Source organism: Somniosus microcephalus, chromosome 7 (genome assembly GCF_052327205.1).
Source record: "Somniosus microcephalus isolate GS21.2 chromosome 7, FLI_Smic_1.0, whole genome shotgun sequence".
In the NCBI taxonomy this organism is placed as follows: domain Eukaryota; kingdom Metazoa; phylum Chordata; class Chondrichthyes; order Squaliformes; family Somniosidae; genus Somniosus; species Somniosus microcephalus.
Window position 1 is genome coordinate 3,377,515 of NC_140993.1, and position 16,543 is coordinate 3,394,057.

Sequence of the window (16,543 nt, forward strand, 5' to 3'; positions counted from 1 at the left end):
ACCACGACACCACACAACCCTGCCACAGCAACCTCTGCAAGACATGCCAGATCATCAACACAGATACCATCATCACACGTGAGGACACCACCCACCGGGTACATGGTACATACTCATGTGACTCGGCCAACGTTGTCTACCTCATACGTTGCAGGAAAGGATGCCCCGGAGCATGGTACATCGGCGAGACCATGCAGACACTGTGACAACGGATGAACGGACACCGCGCAACAATCACCAGGCAGGAGTGTTCCCTCCCAGTCGGGGAACACTTCAGCAGTCAAGGACATTCAGCCTCCGATCTTCGGGTAAGCATTCTCCAAGGTGGCCTTCGAGACACACGACAACGCAAAATCGTCGAGCAGAAACTGATAGCCAAGTTCCGCACCCATGAGGACGGCCTGAACCGAGATCTTGGGTTCATGTCACGCTACATGTAACCCCACCTGACGCAGGGTCATCCAGACTCGAGTCGTCGTTGGCTTGTTCTCTCCACACAGATGCGGACGGACCTGCTGTGATTTCCAGCAAAAAAAATGTTTTTTGTCTGTTTTTTTGTTTTTCATACAGACCCCAGCATCTGCAATATTTGACCCCTTGTGACCCCACCTCATTGTTCTTTGATGTAATGTTTTCCTGACTGACCTGTTTGGACACCATTCACACCTTTGATTGCTGTGATTATCTCTCTGCCGAGGTGTGATAAATGGCAGTTGGAAAGATTACCTGTAAACATCTGACATTATTCTCTGACTATATAAGCTGTGTCTTTATGCATTTCTCCACTTCACCTGACGAAGGAGCAGCGCTCCGAAAGCTTGTGATTTCGAATAAAGCTGTTGGACTATAACCTGGTGTTGTGTGACTGAGAGAAAATGGTTAAGGGTGCAGGACGTAAGGGTCAAGTGGGATGTGGAGGAAGAGGTTGACAAAGCAGAGTGCTGGTGAGGAGAGGCGATGGGGATCAGATTGAGGGTGATGGTGATGGAATACTCACTTTTCCTGTGCGGAGAAGGTCATGAAACCTCTTTCTGCACTGCAGCCAGGTTCTGCTGCACATTGATATCACACTCACCTCCTGGGCCACTTGCAGCCACACAGCTTTGGTCTGCTGGGGAGGTTTTATCCTCCCAGAGGAAGGAAACCACACCTCTATCTGAGCTCTGGCTCCCTCCACCAGAGCTTGGAAGGAGTCCTCGTCAAAGCGGGGTGCACACCTGGGTCTGGGGCTTGCCATGGTTTGCACCAGTAATCCCTCAGAAGTCTCAGCAAAACGTTGTACGGCAGAAAATGAACCAAGGCTGCTTGCAGGCCTTAAATGCAGCTGCATAGATGACATCATCAGAGGTGAGTTTCAGGGCCAAAAGACTCGTTGGGCCAGGGGTTCCCACACGCTGGGAATTGTAGTGTATGTGCCTTTAAGTCAGAACTACTTTTTACAGTTCCTGTATACTGTAGTACCGGCAGTGACCACACCGGTATATAAGCTTTGCGCATGCCTCTGTACCCCCAGTCTAGAGATTACCCTTCTCCAGTAAAGACCTGTTATTTGTTAATGTACAGCACCCGTGTGATTATTTATCCACTGAACCACGGACCTAACAGTGGCGACGAGTGTCGATTCAAATCTACCTGCAACATAAAAGAAAAAAAAAGTCGAGGCCCGGAACACGGGCGTCGACCACGAGCAACCGCCCAGCAGTCAGGCAGAGATCCAACTTCGCAGGGGAGGCTGTGGAGAGCCGGGCTTGGTTCCCCAGCCACAACGAGCAGTAAGAGACCGACGACAGGTCCAGAGCAGACCCTTCCCGAGCAGCGGCGGCTGGAGCCGACCGATGGCAGAGAGCCGAGCAGCGTCGACGGGGTAAGACAGAGGGTGAAGAGCGCAGGGCGCAGCCGGGGGTTGATCACCGAGCAGCGTCAAGGAAAAATAAAGCAAACCGGAGAGAGAGAGGGTAAGAAACAGCCGGGTTCTAGACTGAGCGGCGTCGACAAATATCAAGAGAAGAACGCGCAGAGCACAGCCAGGGATCACGGGCTGATCAGGGTCCGCGGGGCGAAGCAAGGGGAGACGCCATTGAGTCGCGGAGAAGCAGGGAGAGCGCGGGAGACGCCATTGAGCCGCGGAGAAGAAGGAAGAGCGCGGAAGATGCCATTTTGAGAAGCCGCAGCGGAGAAGAAGGGCGAGCGCGGGAAGGAAGGAAAACGCGGGAGACGCCATTTTGTGCCAGCGGAGAAGAAGGGGAAGCGCGGGAGGCGCCATTGGTGATAGTTAACGCACAACCAAGGATGCCGAAGAGTGGCAGTATCTCTACGTTCGACAATGAAGTCGAAGATTGGGCGACATATGTGGAACGTATTGAGGTGTACTGCAGGGCGAATGAAGTGCCAGATGCTAATAAAGCACTGGTTCTGTTAAATTCCATGGGTGCAAAAACTTATGGGTTACTGCGAAATCTAATAACCCCAGAGAAGCCGGTAAACAAGAATTTTGAAAGCATAGTAGAAATCCTACAGGACCACTTAAACCCCACACCGCTGCTGATAGCAGAACGATTTAAGTTCCATAAAAGGAACCAACACAAAGATGAAAGCAATGCTGAGTACCTAACGGAACCGCGTAAGCTATCGAAATACTGCCAGTTTGGAGCGGGACTAGCAGACACATTAAGGGACAAGTTTGTGTGTGGGCTACAAAGTGAAGGAACCCAGAAACGGCTTCTATCAGAAAAGGACCTTACGCTGGACAAAGCTTTCAGTATGGCAGTATCACACGAAGCAGCCACAAGGGGCGCTGCAGAGATACAACGGAGGACGCAAGAATATGGCACCAACGAAATGACCTATGGAACAGGGAAGTGCTATCGCTGCGGCAGAACAACACATGACCAGAAAGATTGTTGGTTCAAGGACCAAGTGTGCAGACAGTGTGGGAAAGCAGGACACATAGCAAGAGTCTGCAGGTCTGGGAAGAAAACCAACAGTAAGAAATTTCCACAGGAGAAGTACAAAAAGGTACACCAGGTGATGGACAGTGGTTCAGACGAACAGAAAAGTGACACAGACTCCGGAAGCAAGGAGCTGGGTTGTCTGAAACTACATAATGTAACCGAAATGGAGGATCACCAGACTATCTGGGTTACACTCAAGATAGACGGAGTCCAAGTGGAAATGGAATTGGACACAGGGTCAGCTCTAACAGTCATAAATCAAAGAGACTACAAGCGGCTATTTTCACACATACCCTTGAAAGCTACAGAGATTGTTTTGAAGACGTATACGGGGCAAAAAGTCTACCCCAAAGGAAAAATAAGGGTGAAAGTGACATATAAAGGCCAGGAAATACCTAAAATGGATATATATGTATTGCCAAATGGAGGACCACCACTGCTAGGACGTGAATGGATCCGGAAGATACAATTAGATTGGCATTCCATACAGGCACTGAAGGTTGAGGCCAAAAAGGATGACGACGTCACACCTGGACGACTGTCAAAAATGCTAACTGACGCAAAAGAAGTGTTCCAGGAGGGACTAGGAACACTAAAAGGAATAACAGCAATGATTAAAATAGAGGATAATGCAAGCCCAAAGTTTCTGAAGGCCAGACCAGTGCCTTATGTGATCAGACCAGCTGTTGAAGCAGAGCTGGAAGGGTTGGAACGTTCAGGAGTACTGTCCAAAGTGGACTGGAGCGAGTGGGCTACACCCATCGTTCCTGTAATGAAGAGGTCGTTGAGTAATATGCCTGGGGAACCAAAGAAGGTCCGCATCTGTGGGGATTTTAAGGTGACAGTGAACCCAGTCCTTCACATGGTGCAATATCCGCTTCCACGAATTGAGGATATTTTCGCCTCACTATCTGGTGGTAAACGCTTCACCAAAATTGATCTAGCCCAGGCGTACTTGCAAATGGAGGTAGAAGAAGCTTCGAAACATTACCTTACAATCAACACTCATAAAGGTCTCTATCAATACAACCGGCTGGTGTTTGGAGTAGCCTCGGCTCCGGCTATCTGGCAAAGGGCGATGGATCAGGTCCTGCAAGGGATTCCAGGGACCCAGTGTTATTTGGACGACATCTTGGTCAAGGGCGAAAATGACGGTGATCACCTCGCTAACTTGGAAAAGGTGCTCACCAGATTAAAGGAGTATGGGCTACGAGCTAATCGCCACAAGTGCGAGTTTTTCCAGAAACAGATCTCGTATTGCGGCCACGTCATCGATGAAGAGGGGTTACATAAGTCCCCTGACAAGATTGAGGCAGTAGTCAAGGCTCCAGCACCGGAAAATGTGTCACAACTGAGGTCGTTCCTCAGGCTGGTAAACTATTACCACAAGTTCTTACCAAATTTGTCTACGGTATTACACCCGCTGAACACCCTACTGCAAACAGGGGTACCATGGAAGTGGGATGACGAACGTAGACGAGCTTTCCAGAAGTGTAAAGAATTGATCACATCAAAAGAGCTGTTGGCCCATTTCAACCCAGCACTACCAATTCGTTTGGCATGTGATGCATCACCCTACGGCATTGGAGCGGTGCTGTCGCACAAATTCCCAGACGGGTTGGAGAGGCCAGTAGCCTTTGCGTCTCGGTCACTAACCTCAGCCGAGCGCAACTACGCCCAGATTGACAGGGAGGCCCTCAGCCTAGTATGGGGAGTAAAAAAATTCAACCACTATCTGCATGGACAGAAGTTCACCTTGCTGACTGACCACCAACCACTTGTCTCCATCTTTAACCCTAAGAAGGGCGTGCCAGTAATGACTGCACAGCGGTTACAAAGATGGTCCCTGTTTCTAGGGGCGAATCAATATGAAATAGAATATAAAGGCACGAGACAGCATGGGAACGCTGATGGGCTATCGCGCCTGCCACTGCCTACTGTGGAGGAAGCACCAGCAGTGGACCCTATCGAGATATTTTATTCGTCGATAATTGAACGATTGCCAGTTACAAACGCGGATATAGAGGAGAGCCGCAATGATCCGACGCTGTCACGGGTATATGAATTGACGGTGAGGGGATGGCCAACACATGGCGACTCACTGTTGCCAGCATTCTCATCCAGAAGAGAACAGCTGTCAGTATGCCAGGGGACAGTGATGTGTGGATCCAGAGTGGTGATTCCACCCTAGTTAAGGGAGAGAGTGCTAAATGAGCTACATGAAGGTCATCTGGGGGGAGTGAAAATGAAAAGCCTTGCTAGGGCTTATGTGTGGTGGCCGGGAATCGATCAACAAATCGAAGACCTAACTAAGAGCTGCTTAGGGTGCCAGAAGGTCCAAAATGCACCACCACATGCCCCTCTACACCCATGGGAGTGGCCCTCCTCTCCATGGCAACGGGTGCACATTGATTTCGCTGGTCCATTCATGGACTCAATGTTCTTAATAGCAGTGGATGCTCATTCAAAGTGGCCTGAGGTGATAAAGATGTCTTCAACCACTACAGAGAAAACGATTGCAGTCCTACGGACCATATTTGCCAGAAACGGTTTGCCAGAGCAGATCTGCTCTGATAATGGACCACAGTTTGTGTCCGACGAGTTCCAAAAATTCATGAAAAGTAATGGGGTAAGGCATTACACATCCGCCCCGTATCATCCAGCCACCAATGGATTGGCTGAGAGGTTCGTACAAACCTTTAAGAAGGCGATAAAGGCCATGTGCGACGAGGAAATTCCACTACAGCATAAGATGGACAATTTCTTATTAGCCTACCGAAACGCGACACCTGCAGTTACCAACCAGACCCCGGCCATGATGTTCTTTAACCGAAGGTTGAGATCTCGTCTGGACTTGCTCAGACCAAATGTGCGAAGAAATGTTGAGGACAAACAATTCCAGCACATCAATGAGAAGCTGCCAAGGAGCTTCAATGTAGGGCAACCAGTCTTGGCCCGTGACTATCGAACAGAGAAGTGGCAACCCGGAACGATATGTACAAGGCAGGGGCCATTAATGTACACAGTGGATGTCGGGGAGAACATTGTGAGACGCCACGTCGATCAGATCTTAGCGTCACAGGAACGCGTCAACCCCATGTCTCGAGTACCTGGGGATGAACCTGACATACCGGTAGCATCTACTTCAGACCCAGTAGCAGTGGAACCCGATGAACTACCCGATGAAAAGGGGTCAGAATCGCCTCTGCACCAAGAACAAGAACCTCTGGAAAGGCGCTATCCCGAAAGGGTCAGAAAGCCGCCCCAAAGACTGAATCTATCAATGGACTTTTGTTATTTAATGTACATGTAAAAATGTAATTGTTATTTGAATATTAAGGGGGTATTATTAATCTAAAAGGGGAGGAATTGTAGTGTATGTGCCTTTAAGTCAGAACTACTTTTTACAGCTCCTGTATACTGTAGTACCGGCAGTGACCACGCCGGTATATAAGCTTTGCGCATGCCTCTGTACCCCAGTCTAGAGATTACCCTCCTCCAGTAAAGACCTGTTATTTGTTAATGTACAGCATCCGTGTAATTATTTATCCACTGAACCATGGATCTAACAGGAATCAAGTGCCCAATTAGGGCAAAATCGCTCAATTGTCCCGCCTCACATTGGAGGTGGGAGCGGGACCCACCGACCACCTGACCCCGCCCCCAACCCTACCCCAATGACAAAATCCAGCTCTATACCTCTATTTATGAAGCCCAGGATCCCGTATGCTTTTTTAACTGCTTTCTCAACCCGCCCTGCCACCTTCAATGATTTGTGCACACATACCCCCAGGTCTCTCTGTTCATGCACCCCTTTAGGATTGTACCCTTTAGTTTGTATTTCCTCTCCTCATTCTTCCTACCAAAATGTATCACTTTGCAATTTTCTGCGTTAAATTTCATCTGCCATGTGTCCGCCCATTTCACCAGCCTGTCTGTGTCTTCTTGAAGTCTATCACTCTCCTCCTCACTGTTCACTATACTCCCACGTTTTGTGTCATCTGCAAATTTTGAAATTGTGCCCTGTACACCGAAGTCCAAGTCATTAATATATATCAAGAAAAGCAGTGGTCCTAGAACTGACCCCTGGGGAACTCCACTGTATACCTTCCTCCAGTCCGAAAAACAACCGTTCACCACTACTCTCTGTTTCCTGTCACTTAGCCAATTCCGTATCCAGGCTGCCACTGTCCCTTTTATTCTATGGGCTTCAACTTTGCTGGCAAGCCTATTATGTGGCACTTTGTCGAACACCTTTTGGAAACTCATGTACATCACATCAACCGCCTTGCCCTCATCAACCCTCTGTTACCTCATCAAAAAACTCAATCAGGTTATTTAAACACAGTTTGCCTTTAACAAATCCGTGCTGGCTTTCCTTAATTAATCTACACTTGTCCAAGTGACTGTTAAATTTGTCCCTGATTATCGTTTCTAAAAGCTTCCCCACTACCGAGGTTAAACTGACTGGCCTGTAATTGCTGGGTTTATCCTTACACCCTTTTTTGAACAAGGGTGTAACATTTGCAATTCTCCAGTCCTCTGGCACCACCCCCGTATCTAAGGAGGATTGGAAGATTATGGCCAGTACCTCCGCAATTTCCACCTTTACTTCCCTCAGCATCCCCTCCGGTCCTGGTGACGTACCTACTTTAAGTACTGCCAGCCTTTCTAGTACCATCCAGTATCTCAACTACCTCCTCTTTCACTATGACTTTGGCAGCATCCTCTTCCTTGGTGAAGACAGATGCAAAGGACTCATTTAGTACCTCAGCCATGCCCTCTGCCTCCATGCGTAGGTCTCCATTTTGGTCCCTAATCGGCCCCACCCTCCTTTTACTAACCGTTCACTATTTATATGCCTATAGAAGACTTTTGGTTTCCCTTTTATGTTCGCTGCCAATCTATTCTCATACTCTCTCTTTGCCCCTCTTATTTCCTTTTTCACTTTTCCTCTGAACTTTCTGTATTCAGCCTGGTTCTCCCTTGTATTCTCAACCTGACCTCTGTCATACGCCCCTTTTTCTGCTTCATCTTGCTCTCTATCTCTTTTGTCATCCAGGGAGCCCTGACTTTAGTTGCCCTACCTTTCCCCCTCGTGGGAATGTACCTCGGCTGTACTGGAACCATCTCCTCTTTAAAGGCAGCCCATTGTTCCATTACAGTGCCTGCCAATCTTTGATTCCAATTTACCCGGGCCAGATCCGTTCTCAACCCACTGAAATTGGCCTTCCTCCAATTAAGTATTTTTACTCTGGATTGCTCCTGGTTATTTTCCATAGCTAATCTAAACCATATGATATTATGATCACTGTTCCCTAAATGTTCACCTACTGACACTTGCTCCACTTGACCTACCTCATTCCCCAGACCCAGATCCAGCAATGCCTCCTCCCTCATTGGCCGGAAACGTACTGATCAAGAAAGTTCTCCTGAACAGACTTCAGAAATTCTTCCCCCTCGCTGCCCTTTACACTATTACTTTCCCAGTCTATATTAGGGTAGTTGAAGTCCCCCATTATCACTACTCTATAGTTCTTGTACCTCTCTGTAATTTCTCTGCTCCTCTATATCTTCCCCACTATTTGGTGGTCTATAGAATACACCCAGTAGTGTAATGGCACCTCTATTGTTTCTTAACTGCACACTGCACAGTGCACACTCACAGTTCACGCTCACAGTGCACGCTCACAGTGCACACTCACAGTGCACACACACAGTGCACACACACAGTGCACACTCACAGTGCACACTCACAGTGCACACTCACAGTGCACACTCACAGTGCACACTCACAGTGCACACTCACAGTGCACACTCACTGATCAAAGTCAGGATTTGTAAAAGGATGGGGAGAGAGCCAATCACCGTATTCTCCAGCCTCGATATGTGCCACACTCGAGACTCTCTCACTCCCAGCCGTTCAAAACCCTGACCCTGGGAATGAGAGTGGAAGGTTGAATATGATGGGACAGTAAACTCGCTCACCACAGTACAACTCATCCGAAGCATCACCACAGTCGTTGACTCCATTGCACACGAGCCCTCTGATCCCAGCCAGGACACAGTGCCCATTGTGACACTGGAACTCTCCTCTCTGGCACACCACGCTCCCTGGTGATGATGTTGGTGGGGTTGTCCCTCTGCGAGTGGCCTGAATTTCAGGGATTGCAGAACGAATCTCTGGGAAAGTGGAGCGATGCGGGAATGCGGAGGGAAGTGTGGAATCCTCAGAATCTGGAAGAGATGGAGACGGTTTGATCCAGAGACTGAGCGCAGTGACTGACAGATCATCAGTGCAGGAGAAAGGCCCAGCACATTAATTCCATCAGCTCAGGGTGGGATAAACAGCAAATTAATGACAGCATTTAACAGTCCCTCCCACATCACTGAAACGGTCCATATCAAAGTCACTAATGATTTACTATCCCTCCCTCCACATCCGCCTCAACCGGTCTGCAGAGTTTGACACGGTTGACCACTCCATCCTTCTCCAACGCCTCTCCACCGTCGTCCAGCTGGGTGGGACTGCACTCGCCTGGTTCCATTCTTATCTATCTAAATCACAGCCAGAGAATCACCTACAACGGCTTCTCTTCCCGCTCCCGCATCGTTACCTCTGGTGTTCCCCAAGGATCTATCCTTGGCCCCTCCTATTTCTCATCTACATGTTGCCCCTCGGTGACATCATCCAAAAACACAGCGTCAGTTTCCACATGTACGCTGACGACACCCAGCTCTACCTCATCACCACCTCTCTCGACCCCTCCACGGTCTCTAAATTGCCAGATTGCTTGTCCGACATCCAGTTCTGGATGAGCAGAAATTTCCTCCAACTAAATATTGGGAAAACCGAAGCCGTTGTCTTCGGGCTCCGCCACAAACTCCGTTCCCTAGCCACCGATTCCATCCCTCCCCCTGGCAACTGTCTGAGGCTGAACCACACTGTTCGCAACCTTGGTGTCATATTTGACCCCGAGATGAGCTTCCGACCACATATCCGCAGCATAACTAAGACCGCCTATTTCCTCTGTACCATCGCCCGTCTCCGGCCAGTCTCAGCTCATCTGTTGCTGAAACCCTCCCCCGGGCCTTTGTTCCCTCTAGACTTGACTATTCCAACGCACTCCTGGTTGGCCTCCCACATTCCACCCTCCGTAAACTTCAGCTCATCTCAAACTGCCCGTGTCCTAACTCACACTAAGTCCCGTTCGCCAATCTCCCCTGTGCTCGCTGACCTACATTGGCTCCCGGTTAAGCAACGTCTCGATTTCAAAATTCTCATCCTTGTTTTCAAATCCCTCCCTAGCTCTGTAACCTCCTCCCGCCCTACAACCCCCCGAGATCTCTGCGCTCCTCCAATTCTGGCCTCTTGCACATCCCCCAGTTGTCTTCAGCTGCCTGGGCCCTAAGCTCTGGAATTCCCTCCCTAAACCTCTCCACCTCTCTCTCCTCCTTTAAGACGCTCCTTAAAACCCAATATCTCCTTCAGTGGCTCAGTGTCAGATTTTGTTGGACCACACTCCGGTGAAGCGCCGCGGGACATTTTACCACAGTAAAGGTGCTGAACATCACCAATTCCAATCGAGAGAGAAATAGCCAGACCGGGTGAGACCAGCTCAGCTGGATCAGCACAGGCCGGGCATGGAGCCTGGGCCTTTCCTACTTTGCGCGGGGCTCAGTACCACAGCAGCAGGATAGTCAGCCCCAGGGATACCTTGCGAGGCCCCGGTGGGGACTGAAGAAGAAAGTTGGAGTGAATGACCTTTGCCCCCCCTCCGAATTTCTGCTGACCCCATTTGTCCTTTTACCGCCCCCCCCCCTTTCTCGGTGGCCCCCCTTTCTCGGTGACCCCCATTTCTCGGTGACCCACCTTTCTCGGTGACCCCCCTTTCTCGGTGATGCCCCTTTCTCGGTGACCCACCTTTCTCGGTGACCCCCCTTTCTCGATGACCCCCCTTTCTCGGAGACCCACCTTTCTCAGTGCAGTAGCAGCATCTGTCAGCCGATCCTTCAACAAGACTCTGACCCTGTGAGAAAAAGCAGCAAAGTTAGTCGGTGACTCCCAGAGACCCCCTGGAAACCTCACAGCCCTCCGTTCCCCTCCCCTCTCAGTCTGGTCTAAACCAAAGTCTTTAAACATCTTCACAGTGTGACTCTAAACCTGCTGTGCGACCAAGGGTCACTCTACCTCCAACCCCATCGATCCACCTCCCCTCCACTCCTCCTCCACCTCCTCACCTCTCCACACCTCTACCCTCCTCCCCTCTCCCTCTCCCTCCACTCCCCCGTCTCTCTCCTCCCCATCCCCACCCCTCTCCACTCCCCTCACCGACACCGCTCCCATCCTCCCCCTCTCCCTTTATACCTCCTCCTCCTCTTTCTCCTCCCCTCATCCTCCATCTCTCTCCCTTCCTCCCTCTCTCCTTCCTCTCCCTCCTCATCCCTTTCTCCCTCCTCCCCCTTCGGTCTTCCTCTCCCCCTCGATTCTCCAATCCATCCCTCCCCAGCCACTCGCTCCAGTGAGCTCGACGTGGCTGCGAGAGTCTGCCGCTGGTTAGCCGGGGGGCTGTGGCCAGTGTCGGAGGAGGAATGGATTGAGGACTTTGCTTTCACTGAACAGCGACTGCCAGCAAGATGCAGACTGTGGGAGGTCTGCGGGTCTCGGCTCAGACACCAGACATTGGGGGGGTGCTGGTCCGAGGAAATCGCCCAAAGCAACTGTGAGGAAAACTATCAGAGACACAGGAGAATTTTCAGGCATGTTGTGGAGGAAAGCGTTCGACAAACAAAAGCTGACCGACTAACTCAGGTTATGACAAGGATTGGCAGGTTAAACAGTAATTGAGCAATGGGAGATCTTCAAAGAGGAGATGGTTCGGCTACAGAGTAGACACATTCCCATGAGAGGGAAAGGAAGGGAATCCAAAGCCAGAGCTCCCTGGATGACTAAAGATTTAGAGGTTATAATGAAACAGATAAAAGAGGCTTATGATGAATGTCAGGTTCATAATAGAGTAGAGAATCAGGCTGATTACAGAAAGTACAGAGGGGAAGTGTTCTGGACCGATGGACTATTTTATGTGCAGATAGCACCCTCTGGTGGTGGTTATTGTGTTAGCAGTGTGTTTGTATGAAGCAGAGGTCATTTGACCTTTGTTCCTTTCTTCCTGTGTGAGGTCATTTGACCTTCGTACCTTTCTTCCTGTGTAATCCAGGAAGTAGAATCCCAGGAAGTAGAATTCCAGGAAGAACCTGGCAGTAATGGGGGATTCCATGAGGGTTTCATAATCCAATTTAATCTGATTTCATATGTTAGGCCAAGCACAATATCTGTGAGTATCTTTGTTTGTTAGCATAATAGCAACGTTGTCAGAGTAGTATTTTGACAATAATCTTCTATATATATAAACGAGTCGATCTGTCTGTCTGTCTGTCCTTCTGTCCTCGGATGTGCGTCTGTCCGGCTATGCACTCGAAAGTTATAGAGCGTACCTACGCGCGCGTTACCTCCGAAGAAAGCTTACGGTTCCGGGACGGTCGTAAGCATATTTACTTTTCGGTCGGACGAAAATTGTTCGCGCCTTATGCAAAAAACCTTCAAAATTAAACTCATTATCTGCTACTTAGCATTGATTGACTGACGTCAAGGTTCGACCAATCCTGTGCCGTCCCGATTGACCAATCCTACAGTACGGTCCCCTGATGGTTGGCCAATCGGTGTGTGTGTGTGGGCGGGACTAATCGTTTTCATCTCAGGGATGTGGCAGCCATTGTTTCACTGCTTCCAGCTCAAACTACTCTGCTTATCCAGCTTTGAAAAAGTTAGTATCTCTTTTAAAAATAACATAAAATTTACCAAAAACATTTTATAAGTACTTTCACTTTCATCTTTCAAGGTATTAAAAGGTAGAAATGTTGCCCGGCAGCAGATTGAGAGAGTGACACAGACAGGGCCCAAAAGCCTGGGACTCGATTTAAAATGTTGCCCGGCAGCAGATTCACAGAGGGACACAGAGAGGCCCCAAAGCCTGGCACTCGATTTAAACCGCCCGGCCCAAAACAGCCCTGGCAAAGCCGGGCTCCCCCAGCTAGTATGTTTATAAAAGGTTAATATTTGATAGTTACAGAAGTGAGTCCAAATGTTAGTTAGTTATACAATTAATCTATTCTACTGTTGTAAATATGTTTATATCTTATGTAATATCGAATGTATAGTACTCAGTTTATGTACAAAACATACTTTATCTTTGTTTACAGTTTCACAAAAATTGTTCAAGTAAAGGCTTCAAACAGCAAACGGCTTCACGAAGAATTATTTTGAATAAGTGTTTAACTTGCTGGATAACTAGATAGGAGCACGTCTAGCGCGGCCAGTACAGGAAGTGTAAATGGGAATAAGAGGGACAAAGAGAGATTATGAGAACAGATTAGCGGCTAACATAAAAGGGAACACCAAAGTCTTTTTTAAACACAAATAGTAAAAGGGTGATCAAAGGAAGGGTGGAACCGATAAGAGACCAACAATGAGATCTTGTGGAGGCTGAGGTACTAAATGAGGACTTTGCATCTGTCCTCACTGGAGAAGAGGATGCCGCCAATGTCACAGTAAAGGAGGAGGCAGTGGCGATGTTGGATAGGATGAAAATAAATAAAGGAGGTACTTAAAAGGTTGGTAGCACTCAAAGTAGAAATGTCACCTCGATTTATCCGAGGTTACTGAGGGAAGAAAGGGTCAAAATTGTGGAGGCTCTGGCCACAATCTTCCAATCCTCCTTCGATACGGGGGGTGGTGACAGAGGACTGGAGGATTGCAAATGTTACACCCCTGTTTAAAAAACAGTAGAGGGATAAACCCGGCAATTACAGGCCAGTCAGCCCAACATCAGTGGTGGGGAAACTTTGAGACATTAATTCAGGACAAAATTAAATGTCACTTGGAATAATATGGGTTTGTAAATGAAATCCAGCACGGGTTTGTTAAAGGCAAATTGTGTTCGACGAACTTGATTGAGCTTTTTGATGAAGTAACATAAGATCATAAGAAGTTATGCAGGAGTAGGCCATTTGGCCCCTCAAGCCTGCTCCGCCATTCAATAAGATCATGGCTGATCTTCTACCTCATCGCCACGTTCCTGCACTATCCCCATATCCCTTGATTCCCTTAATATTCAAAAATCTATCGATCTCTGTCTTGAATATACTCAACGACTAGGGTAGAGAATTCCAAAGATTCACCACCCTCTGAGTGAAGAAATTTCTCCTCATCACAGTCCTAAACGCCGACCCCTTATTCTGAGATGATGACCCGCTCAACCCCCGCAATTCACCACAACATTTCTGCAACTACCGATCTGCTCAACCACAGGAGGTATTGAATGAGGACTTTGCATCTGTCTTCACCAAAGAAAAGGAGGAAGTCAATGTAGGGGATGGTGAACAGCCAGAGGTCGTGGATCATATTGGTACCAACGACATAGGCAGAAAGAGGGATGAGGTCCTGCAGGCAGAGTTTAGGGAGCTAGGAAAGAGATTAAAAAGCAGGACCTCAAAGGTAGTAATCTCCAGATTACTCCCGGTGCCACAAGCTAGTGAGTATAGAAATAGGAGGTTAGAGCAGATGAATGTGTGGCCGGAGAGATGGTGCAGGTGGGAGGGCTTCAGATTCCTGGGACATTGGGACTGTTTCTGGGGGAGGTGGGACCTGTACAGGCCGGACGGGTTGCACCTCAACAAAACCGGAACCGATGTCCTCGCGGAGGGGTTTGCTAGTGCTGTTGGGGAGGGTTTAAACTAATTTGGCAGGGGGATGGGAACCAGGATGTAGTATTAGAAAGGGGAAATAAAGTGCACAAAGAATTGGGAGAGGCAGAGAGCACTAGAGTAAGAAATAGTGCGGTATTAGGTGGGGTCAGACTAAGAGAGAATACAAGAAGCTCTAAGATAGGTTTACAGCGCATGTGTGTGAATGCACGAAGTGTGGTAAATAAGGTTGGTGAGCTGCAGGCGCAAATAGCCACGTGGGAATATGATGTTGTGGCAATAAGGAGACCTGGCTCAAAAAAGGACAGGATTGGGTATTAAATATTCCTGGATATAAGGTGTTCAGGAAAGATAGGAAAGGAAAGAAAGGAGGTGGTGTGGCAGTATTGGTTAAGGAGAATGTTGCAGTGCTGGAGAGAGAGGATGTCCTGGACTGGGTTAGTAATAGTGTAAAGGGCAGGGAGGGGCAAGAATTTCTGAAGTGTGTTCAGGAGAACTTTCTTGATCAGTATGTTTCCGGCCCAACGAGGAAGGAGGCATTGCTGGATTTGGTTCTGGGGAATGAGGTGGGTCAAGTGGAGCAAGTGTCAGTAGGGGAACATTTAGGGAACAGTGATCATAATATCATAAGGTTTAGATTAGCTATGGAAAATGACAGGGAACAATCTAGAGTCAAAATACTTAATTGGAGGAGGGCCACTTTCAGTGGATTGAGAATTGATCTGGCCCAGGTAAATTGGAATCAAAGATTGGCAGGCAAAACTGTAATCGAACAATGGGCTGCCTTTAAAGAGGAAATAGTTCGGGTACAGTCGAGGTACATTCCCACTAGGGGGAAAGGTAGGGCAACTAAAGTCAGAGCTCCCTGGATGACGAAAGAGATAGAGAATAAGCAGAAGAAGAGCGTGTACGACAGATGTCAGGTCGAGAATACATCTGAGAACCAGGCTGAATATGGAAAGTTCAGAGGAGAAGTGAAAATGAAAATAAGAGGGGCAAAGAGAGAGTATAAGAATGGATTGGCAGCCAACATAAAGAGGAATCCAAAAGACTTCTATAGGCATATAAATAGTAAACAGGTAGTAAGAGGAGGGGTGGGGCCGATTAGGGACCTAAAAGGAGACCCACGCATGGAGGCAGAGGGTGTGGCTGAGGTACTAAACGAGTACTTTGCATCTGGCTTCACCAAGGAAGAAGATGCTGCCATAGACATAGTGAAGGAGGAGGTAGAGGAGACAATTGTCTTCACAAAGGAGGACACAAATAACCTCCCAGAAATGTCGGGGAACATAGGGTCTGATGAAAGGGAGGAACTGAAAGAAATCAGTATTTGTAGGGAAATGGTGTTAGGGAAATTGATGGGATTGAAAGCCGATAAATCCCCAGGGCCTGATAATCTACATCCCAGGGTACTTAAGGAAGTGGCCCTAGAAATAGTAGATGCATTGTTGATCATCTTCCAACATTCGATAGACTCTGGAACAGTACCCATGGATTGGAGGGTAGCTAATGTTACCCCACTATTCAAAAAAGGTGCTAGAGAGAAAAAGGGGAATTACAGACCGGTAAGCCTGACATCGGTAGTGGGGAAAATGCTAGAGTCCATTATAAAAGATGTAATAGCAGAGCGCTTGGAAAACAGTGACAGGATCGGACAAAGTCAACATGGATTAACAAAAGGTAAATTGTGCTTGACTAATCTGCTGGAATTTTTTGAGGATGTAACTGGTAGAATAGATAAGGGAGAACCAGTGGATGTGGTGTATTTGGACTTTCAGAAGGCTTTCGATAAGGTCCCACATAAGAGATTAGCGTGTAAAGTTAAGGCA

The 16,543-nt window shown here is 48.3% G+C and overlaps 1 protein-coding gene across 1 annotated transcript in view; it reads right to left on the reverse strand.

Annotated features, from left to right (window-relative positions):
- sspo (SCO-spondin) overlaps window positions 1–16,543 on the reverse strand; it is a 546,162-nt gene that overhangs the window by 336,181 nt on the left and 193,438 nt on the right. Inside the window, exons 29-30 of the mRNA XM_085993923.1 lie at window positions 10,927–10,981; window positions 8,940–9,188 (exon numbers count right to left, since the gene is read on the reverse strand). Coding sequence (XP_085850049.1) covers window positions 8,940–9,188; window positions 10,927–10,981 — 304 coding nt within the window. The remainder of the gene's footprint in view (window positions 1–8,939; window positions 9,189–10,926; window positions 10,982–16,543) is intronic.